At 39.6% G+C, this 10280-nt stretch overlaps 2 protein-coding genes across 14 annotated transcripts in view; both read right to left on the bottom strand.

Moving 5' to 3' along the window:
- LOC109370175 overlaps nt 1-2146 on the bottom strand; it is a 2568-nt gene extending 422 nt beyond the window's left edge. The window contains exons 1-3 of the mRNA XM_019620637.1: nt 2042-2146; nt 184-650; nt 6-83 (exon numbers count right to left, since the gene is read on the bottom strand). Coding sequence (XP_019476182.1) covers nt 6-83; nt 184-650; nt 2042-2146 — 650 coding nt within the window. The remainder of the gene's footprint in view (nt 1-5; nt 84-183; nt 651-2041) is intronic.
- Nucleotides 2147-3103: 957 nt separating this feature from the next.
- MRTFB (myocardin related transcription factor B) overlaps nt 3104-10280 on the bottom strand; it is a 71804-nt gene continuing 64627 nt past the window's right edge. For 9 of the 13 annotated variants that reach the window (XM_010719713.3, XM_010719714.3, XM_019620866.2 and 6 more), the window contains one exon: nt 4917-10268. In XM_010719713.3, the coding sequence (XP_010718015.1) occupies nt 9730-10268 (539 nt within the window). In that variant the 3' untranslated portion in view covers nt 4917-9729. Of the gene's footprint in view, nt 4324-4916; nt 10269-10280 lie in introns of those variants that run through there. The other 4 variants (XR_002120259.2, XR_002120258.2, XM_019620868.2 and 1 more) reach the window with 3 other exon arrangements.

The raw sequence follows: 10280 nt of genomic DNA, 5'->3' as shown, positions 1-10280 counted from the left end.
CAGGCGGCGCCGTCCTGCCGCGCGTCCCGTCTGCGCGGCCAGGCGTCCCTCCGCCTCGCGTGTTTAGGCCGGAGCGGTCTTCCCTGGGACGGAGGAACAGCTTAGGGAGGAGGAAGAGAAAGCGGGAAGAAAACGTGCGTCCTCCCAGAAACGGAGCGGGAGTGCAAACATTGCGGTAATTACGCGTTAAATGCCGACCGGCATTTCGCTTTGTAAAAACACAGTCCCGCTGCCCGGCCCTTATTCCGTGTAAAACCTCGGTGCTGCGAGATGTGGGAGAGAGCCGCGTTCCTCAGGTGTGCTCTTTTCGCTCCGGGCGGGACGCTGCAGGTGCCCGCTGGGATCCGCCCTGAAGCGGCCGGTGCCGCTGAGGCGAAGGGCCGGGAGCGGGTCGGTGAGACGACAGCGGGGCGCTGTCGGAGACGTGTCAGCGTCTCCGGGATGGCTCTGCGTGCTTGTGTTTCAGCAAACAGAGCGGTCTGAACGAGCTCCGCCTGCAGCGAGGTTTGTCTGAACCAAACGGAGCCCGCGGCCGGTTTTCCGTCCCACGGTTGGCCGTCCCAGAGCTGCCTCAGGCTGTATTGCAGCCCCGGCGGGTGCCCGAGCCCCAGCGCCAGCTGGAGTTTATCTGTAAGCCCGCTTTGCCGCTTCTATCCTCACGCGGCACCCCGGCGCTTCTGTCCCGATGGTGCTGTGGTGCGGCACGTCGGGCTGTGCCAAGGGTAGAAGTGCGGTCTTGTCTCGCTCTAGCGGCCCTTGCGCCGCTACTCCTGTGACAACGGCCCGGCAGGACCCGTTACCTTAGCTGGTGAAGGAGGGATCGTGTTTGGCTGTTGTCTGCCGTTTCTGGTCTCCTGGCTTATTAGAACATTTTCTTCTGTGTGCTGTATTTGCTGGTTGCGATTTGTTGTCACGGTTCCTGAGCAGCTCCCATCTGAGTTTGATGTATTGGTGTTTTCCTAACTTTGTAACAGAGTTGTAATCTCATGGCAGGAGGATGCCAACAGGAATATTTGAATGATGCCTGGAATTCATGTATGTCACATGGCTTCAGATACGCTGCATTTTTGAAAATTTATTCAGATGGCCTCAGAAATAGTATTTAACTGTAAAGCAACTTCTAATGCTGAAATTCTTCTGTAAATGTGCAGGGAAATGGGACATTCAAGATGAAATCATAAAGAGCTTCTGAATACATTAAGAAGAAATACTTCTTTGGGTTTAAAGACAGTTCCTGCTCTCTTTCCTTTAGATGGTTTCTTTAAAGATGGCCAAGATGGTAGAGCTTCCAAAACCTCAGGCATGTCCTGTGCTGTTGCTGCATTTTTTACCTGGGGTGAAAAGCTGGATGAGCTGGTCAGAAATCTGGTGAACAGAGGTGAAGCAGGAGTTAGCCCGTGATGTTGACTGGTCCTCGATGTGGTTAACCTGGATCCCAAACGTTATTCTGGGACCCCTCCATTGTGGGCAGCCTTTCAGCAGTGGCAGGATGTACAGACAGGCATAGATTTCACCTCCTGTCTCACTCTAGAACGAATGACAGCACTGCTGAGAGCACCTTGCCAATTATGAAGGGAGTTAGTGCAAGATGCAGGCCATGTATTTCTTACCCTTGACCCAAACCAGATTGTAAGCAACCTAGCAAGATCTCTGTATGAATAGATAATCCTTGGAGTAGATAATCCTTGGGAGCAGAGTACTGACATAGCGTTCCTGCGTCAGTGCTTCACCTCCTGGGTTCCCTGGACACTTCATTCACTTTGGCAGGGGACTGTGAAAAAGGCATCCTAGAGATGTTATTGGAATTACCTCAAAGGGGATTGCTGAGACAGACCCACTTACGTCAGGGATTAATGGGGAGGACTTCTACATGCTTCAGATCTGTCAGATAAGAGATTTCTGATTCCTCCATCCTGCTGCTGTATTATATGACTTCTGACTTTTTTTTTTTTTTTTAAACTGAATTTTTCACGTTCCAGTTTATAGCTACAAGGAATTAAAGGGAAATTACTTGGCAAAGGATGGGTTCTTGGCTACTTACTACAGTCTTTGTTGTCAGGTGCCTTGGGCTGTCAATGATATCTTTATGGTAGAGAATATTCTGATTAATTTTGGAAAGCTTCTCCTGGAAATGGTTTCTGGTCATGTTTGTGTGGTAACATATATTTGGAAGGGTTTCTCTCAATACGCTGTTGTAGCATTTCTGAAGATTTTGATACAGAATCTCTTCAGTAATGAGTATCACCTAATGTTTCCTTAATTGTGGCTACCTTGTTAGAACAGGGAAAAAAAAGCCTGAATCGCTCTTTAGTTTTAAGAGTGTATTTTACAGCGGTCATTATCCTTTTTTGAGCTCTTTCTAAAAGCCCTCATTCTTTATCCTAAATCTTCATTATGTTTTGTGCTTTTCTGACAAAACTTGCTTTGAATCACTACTCAAATTTACTAAAGGAAAGTCGTCTAGACTTTGGCACTGAAAAGATAGAGGGACATTACCAAAAGGAGAAAATTGGCTTTTTTTTCCCTTCCTAAGTGTCATTTTTATGAGTTGGAGGTGTTGCTGCCCTAGGAGAAGTCTTCGTTGTGTTTTAATGTGCAAAACTAGGCCTTTTGCTAAAAATCATCCCAACTCTTGATGAGATACATACTCATACAGAATTTGTGTAATTGTGTAACTGTATTTGTAAAGATGCTGTGGGGTTGCTGGTGTGCTCCTCAGCTATCAGTTAGTGGTGCTGAGACTTCGTCCTAGCTTTATGAGAGAACATTCACTCTTCACTTTTAATCAACACAGGTTTCTTGGAGGGACTGAGAATTGATGGTGGTGCAAAGGCAGAATGGAACAGCAGTCCTTGTTCTGCAGAGGAGACTGGAGACTCATCATCAGGTAGTTTATAGATAAAGCAGAGGAAAAAAAAAGAGCTCAAACCCTGTGGGTGTTAGGTGTTCCTCTAGTTTGCTTCATTGATTCTCTTCTAGAAAGTTCTTAGTGGGGCTGCAGAGTGTATTGCAGGGGATGGGGAGACATGAGGGACTTCTCTGCTATCAAAAAGTCTGACTTGAGATGGTACAAATGTTCTAAGAAATCCAACGCTCCTTAGCAACAGTTGTGTAATGCACAATCAGCTAATAGGCAGGAGTAGATAGCATTTATAAAGATGCATGTGATGATAGCTGCTTTTAGAGCATGGTTAACATGTAGAGTTTTTATTGAAAACCAGGGTTTATAGCTTGTGGAAAAGTTCATTCAGCATCATCTCAAGCCTTATCCACCCTTGTCTTGGTGTTTACCCAATAACGTTAATGTGAATACAGTTGGAGGGTGTAGGGAAAGGTGAGAGCAGAGAACCAGTTCTGAATTACCAAAAAAGGCTGCTGGTCACCACCCAGTTCAAGAAAGATTTGCTTACCTGTTCCAAGGCCTGGGGCTCACCAAATACTCCACAAGGAGGGATCTCCAGGTAGAAACCTTTCCCTCGAGGCAGCCAGCCCTTCAGTGAGGGTAGGGAGGGCTGGAACCAGGATTTTGGAATTGCTGCCACCTGTGCTCCCAGGGCTGCTGTGTCCCTTCCCCAGGTGCTCAATCATTGCTTAGGGCAGTGACTCAGCAATTCCCATATGGAAGAGTACATGTTTATTTTTAGGTCTTTGTAAAATTATTAAAACACAGAATTGCAAGTTGGGACCCAATGAGAGAGATATTACTGCTACACTGACTATAAATGCTGTAACGTACAAATGCATAGTGAAAAAGTGCTGCACTGGTTTTCCACTGTTTGTGTTTGGAGCATGGTATCTGAAGGTAAGTTTATAGCACATATAGTCTACAAACTTTTATCAAGGATTAAATTCATACAGAAAAAGTATTTTAAGAAATTTACAGGGCATACTGTTCAGTTTCATGGGTACTTAAATAATAACGTGATTTTGTAATACTTTTTCAAATTCTGAGGTCATCAGCATTGCATCAGACTTTAATGAGGAAACAGTTGGTGGTCAAGTATGGAGATTGCCTCCATGTGAGAAAGTATCATAGTAAATACTTAAATGAAGCAGCTTCATGACAGAAAGAATCTTGTGCATACTGAACAGCTCATAGTTCTTTCTCCTGAAGAAGTGCATGCAGGTGTTTGCTCCAAAACAAGCTGAGCAGAATACAAAATGCAAATATGAAACCCAACAATCCAGCACATCTTGAAAAGCTTCAAAGAACTTAGGAAAATCATGAATGAATAGGATAGATTTGTCTTCTGAACTTGCTTGTTTTTTTATTGTAACCAGGAGGCAGATAAGTTTTGGGGTATGGTGAACATTAGCAGCTGCCTGTAATCAAAAAAAAGAGTCCATTATGAAGTAGGGTCTGCAGGTTTCATAAGCTATATAAAAGGTAATTGTTTACAATTGTTTTAATTTTTATGAAGCCGCTCTGTTTCAATTATATTGAAGAGCATCACGTGTCCCCTGTGTGCATGTTACACAGGTCAGAACTCCTGCAATACCTTCAGCTGTTCTTTTTATGACAGAGGTACCTTACTGAAAGAAAAGGAAAATGCTGCACCATGCTTTTGTTCTGACTGATATTAAGTGTCTCTATACATCAGAGCATCTATGTCAGGGTTCTTAGTCTACGTTTTCTTGAGACAAGAATAAAACCAAAGGAATTAAACTGACAAAACCCAATGAACCTAAATGTTGGGAGTTCAGAAGTTCTTCATTATTAAAGATTTCTGTTCTCTCTGATTCTGAAGAAAAACCACCATTCTTTTGGAGTTTGTCTAAGTCCTTGCATCATTCTCGTTCCTTTTTGCAGGAAAGGTACTTGATAACGTTGCCCAAATATTTCTGATTCATACAATCCAGAATTTTAGTTTGTTATTAAATGCATTTTTCATTTCTAATTAGTAAAACCAAACAACTTAACGCTTTTCATTTTTTTTTATTTGAGACACTTAGCAAAAATGCTGAAATATCAAACATTTCCTCAGTAGCTACAATATTGCCACTATGTACAAAATATTTGATAAATGTACTACACATATAAAAATACAATATGCCTTACATATATACAGTACAATGTGCAAAACATATGGCATTCAAACACATGGAATTGATTTTAGGACTGCAAACAACAAATACAAAGGCATCATGGTTTCTTATAGAAAGGCAAAACATAAACTGACGCCCTGATTGCCATAATTTGCATTTAGTAAAGTAGTGCTTAAATGAAGAGGGCCCTAGGAAGAGGTATCCATCTTCTTCTTTTCACAAAATGAGATGCTAAGACATAATTATGACTATGAAAATAAGAAGAGCACCACCTACTAGGGTTAGCGTCATTTCTACTGCAAGCAGTACTGTGGAAAAAATTCTATCTGGAAAAAAGCCTGTGCTGTTACTTAATACAAATTTCTCAAACAACAAAAACAAATCTGTACTCTTAAACATCAAAATCTGCTTTGAAAATATCTACATCCTTAATTTTAAAAAAGTATGGGTAATCCTTTTGGGAACTTACTTTCCTATGCTTCAAAGTACAAAGTGCCTTCTTTGGCAATATAAATGGCAATGCTTTGGTTCCTTTTAAAATTTTTATATTACTATAATTTATTTTAGGCTGTTTTTGAATATCTGAGCTGTACTTTTTATAAAAATAGTGTGATTGTATAGTTAACCGTTCCCTGCTTTTTATTGAGATTTCACTCTCGTAGCTTGAATAGCTTTTTTTTTGGCTAGAATTCTACATATGCATCTATGCACTCTTAACCTAAAAGTCTATATATTCAGACACTACAGAATGACACAGGTGTCTCTTTTCTGCATGTTATTCATCACAGTAGAAGGAATACTTGAGATTGTTTCAGGTTCAGATTTTAATGGATGCTCTTTATTGGCCACATATATTATGTGCAAATCAATTCCACACCTCTCTCAAAAGAAAATCTCTATTATGGCCTAGAAATCATCAGAAAGCAATTTAATAGGCCACAATAGAAAAGATTTAACAAAATATTCAGTAGATATAAGTGGAAGAATATTTTTCCAGTTATAATGGAATTTGCTTTAAACTTATAATTCACTGAAGATGCCATCCAAATAACTGTATATCAGAGCTTTAACTGTGTTTTCATTACATAATGTCCTTCCAGTTAATTATATTCTTTGACTGCATTTTCTCTGCCTTGAGAACAGTTCAGCAGCTTGTGCTTGGTTCCCAACTGTGGTGCCTACGCTTTTCAGGCATCAGAATGTTTAAGATTATGTATCAGAGAAGTTTAATATTGAAACTTCTGATTTGATTATTTGCTTCCTTGAAGATAACTACTGCTAGTCAATGTAGAGATGCCTTGAAAAGAAATTTCTATATTAAACTGTGATTGCTTCTAATGTGGCCTCAGCTTTTTAATGGGCTGGTTTTGCAAGGCTCTCATTACTGGATTAGAAGCTACAATTCTGTAAAGAGCAATTGAATAAACTGATGTTTTTTTTTTTAAAGATACAACTGCTAAATTTATGGCAATGATTTGGTAACTATTTGTAATACTGAATAAAATTTTGCCTGTAAACTTACTTGTCTTAAATAATGCTGTATGGCACTACAAGTGCATGAACAAATACAGGTTACTACATGCAGGACGTGACTCCTCTTGATTAATACCAGCCCTGGAAGACACACCTGAGCTCCTTCCATGTCTAGAATTGTAAACACCAACTTTTGAATTTCACACTGTTAAAATGATATTCTTAATTCCTTTGTAAGAGTTTAGTAACAGCGGGTTTAACAGGATGTGTTCTGTTAACATACTGCAGCCATTATATGGCAAATTTACTGCCAGTGCTTTCCTCTGCAACTGTTCTCCTAATGAGAAATATTCAGTTCTGTACAGTCAAACTGCACAGTCATGATTAAATTTCTAAGATGTGTTGTATCTGTGTAAGAAAAATTACAATGCAAAACATGCACACGCACAAATCTAAGCAAAATCTATTTCTGCCATAACCTGTGTATATAACGGTGGCAAATATATCACATTCCAGTACAATGGCTGTAGCAATCCATCATATATAAGGTTTTAATACATATAACCCTCAAATGTACGAAAGAAGTAATCACACATCCCCCACACCAGAATATCTGTACTTTGAAAACTAAAATGATCCCTTAACTTTTTTTTGTTTTTATTTTTTTTCCCCAAGTAGACTTTTAGAGCAGAAAGCCATACTGTACTGCAAACAACACATCTCAGCTGTTTGGGTTTATTTCTGCACATAGATTCCTATGGAGTAATTAACATTCTACACTGCCAATGAGGATACTTCTGTAGCAAGATGATTTTGCCAGTTTAAGCATATTTACATGCATATCAAAAATGACAGTACAGTTGTTCTAGGTTAATTTATTCTCTAACAATTAATTTACTTGTCTCTTATTTAATCAGAAGGCAGGGTCAAGAAGGGGTCATGGTAACCAGGTGTATGTGGTTCAGTATGTGATGTACCACACACCACGCTGACGGTACTGTACGACCACATAAATTCCATTCAAAGTTGTTCCTATCAGACCAAGAGTCTTTAATTCTTGTTCCAGTAACAGCTGAGGGCACTTTGTATCTCAGAGTATCAGCTCCCAAGATAATACCATGAAAAGGAATGCAAAAACTGAATGTACTCAGTGTTATTTAAAAGAGTCGTAGAGCATCAAAATTTAAGGCAGGCAGTCCACACGTGACGTTGTACTTGAGTACAAGAGGCACAGCAAGAAAGAATAAAGAATGATGTCTTTCAGCTTCTGTTGTGACAATATTGATAGATAGTTCTGTTCTCGATTTCAGATTAAGTAAACCCTGACCTGTAAAACTACTGAAAGTAGATAATGATCTAAAGTGCTGATAGCTGATATGATGCCAGTTTAAACCCCAAATCAGTAATATAATCCAGTATTTCACCTGAAGCCAATGGAATTCTGCACGTGATATCTGGAAACATGGAATTTACAGGTAATTCTACAACATTTTATGACGAGTATTTGGTTTGATATTAACACGATTATTTCTTTTAATTTTTAAACATGATTCAGGTAGCTAAGTGGTTAATAGGTACTTTTTGTTTTGCTACTTAAGCTTCATAGCATTTTTAATTTAGTTCTAACAAATTTTGTTTTTGAAGGTTGGCGGAGGAAGGAGTTCTGAAATAAGATTAGTTTTCAGACTAGAAAACATATCACCTTTTCACTGTTCAAGAAAGAAGGGACTGCTTTCTTTTGTCTTAATTTATAAACACACTAGTATGGAAAAAATCCAATTTTGTTTATCAGCCTGCCTCATCCATAACAACATTGAACAGCTATCACGGGAAACACTACTGTAGAATTTCCAAGTATTTTCCTTAATGCTGTAGCATTTTTTTGTTTGCTTTTCCTGACTTTACATAACAGACTCTGAGAAACAACTCATGGCTTTAAAAATTTTCATGCGCTGTATTGTGCAGTAAGAGTTTAATTCTGTTATCTGTCCGTATGTGATATACCTTCTCACCACAAAGCAGTATATCCTGATCGTTTGCCTTTTATAGTTTTCTGTGTGTACTATTCAGAATTTTTACTGAGCCTGTTCAGATTCCCTGATGTCGTGTAGTGGTAGACAGAGTTGTTCAAGAGCTAAAAGTATTTTTTGGAAATGATCATTGTCCTGTCAGTGTTGTCCCCTGCAATTCAGCTCGATCCTACAGACACCTTCTACTAGGGGCACTGGGACTGCTCCTGCATAGATGCTTGCAGGATCATAGAGCATAACAGCATCGTTTAAAATTTTTCTGCTTCCTCAAAATGTTCTAAGATGCTGAGAAACTGTATTCACTGAACTAAAAATACCCTCAATGACAAATTAAGATACTATTTTCATTATGGTAATTTCTTCAGAGCACTGTTCCCCTCTGTTCACAAAAATAATCTATACAAAGTTTAAAAGAGTATACAAATAACTGTCTGATATACACATTAAAACCTAGCTATTAAATCCAGAGCATTGTAATAGAAAATTCAGTGTTCTCAATATTACTTGGCCTAGCTACAGTGGATTTCTTGCAGTTACGCTCAATATCCCTTTGGATGCAATTAAATTCTTCCCTCATGATTAAAGAATGGGGAAGAGTTTTAAAAGCCACAAAACCAAAATATAAAAACAACTCGAACAAATTAAGAGTCTAGACTTATGAAACTTCACTGAACCAGCCAGTGTTTCTACTTGCCTTTGCCCTCACAATTCAATTTGAACCTGGCTCAGGCTATCCACAGGAACAATGAAGTGCAGTGATATCTCAACCTCCCTCAAACAACATTTGCTCGCTGTGTCAATATAGACTGCTGAAATCTCTCCCATGTTTTCTTCTCTAAGATGAGCCACACTGTGTTGCTCATTTAAGCATTACAAAATCAGACATAACTTCTTTCTTATATATTTGGGATGCATTTCCCTTGTCGTGCTTTGAAACACTAAGTACAATCATCCTTTCTTGACTTGTGAAATACAGCTTTCAGAGAGCCCTGATCTGCATTAATGGCATGAGCATGGAGTAATTCACTGTTGTAAACTAGAACATCAAAAAGGAATTACCTTCAAGCATTTGTTCTTACAGACATTTCTATTGTAATTTATTTTAACTGCAATCAGAATAGTGTAATAGGATCTCTACAGTAAAAAGAGATTTCCAGGTCATTTTCTTATTGGCTACAGCTTAATCCCAGTGCAACTGCAGGTCTTGCGTATCTAGAAAGTCAGTGGAAAACACGCTGGGGGCGGTAGAACTGAGAGGAGTGAGTCCAGATGAGGAGCTGGGCATTGTTATGTCTAGCCATTCCATATTGTCTAAATTTGTGTCAGGAAGGTCAAGAGATAGACAAGAACTATTAGTGGCAAACTGGGAGTCAGACGTTTCCATGGGTGAATGGGAGTGATCTAAAATGCTGGAGTGATTAAGCAGATCATTCTGGAGGTCTTCAATTAAAGAAAACGACTCTCTGTCCTCGTTACCGCTTGTCAATTGAGGAATTTCATTACCTGAAGGTAAAGTTCCATCCAGGAGGGCTTCAAGTTGGTTTTCCAGACTTATAGACAAGTTGGTTGTTGGTTCTAAGGACACGGGAGGAGGGGCCATTTGGATCTGTGGTGGTGGGCGGGATATCACTGTATTTACTGGCATTGTAGTGATGTTGGCTGTTACTGGTCTCATTTTAGAAATGGGAGATGGTTCTTCCTTTATTGGAAGGGAAATCTCTGTAATAATAA

Source organism: Meleagris gallopavo, chromosome 16, assembly GCF_000146605.3.
Source record: "Meleagris gallopavo isolate NT-WF06-2002-E0010 breed Aviagen turkey brand Nicholas breeding stock chromosome 16, Turkey_5.1, whole genome shotgun sequence".
NCBI lineage: Eukaryota > Metazoa > Chordata > Aves > Galliformes > Phasianidae > Meleagris > Meleagris gallopavo.
The sequence above is the reverse complement of the archived record's forward strand: the minus strand, read 5'-3'. Positions and strand labels throughout refer to the sequence as shown.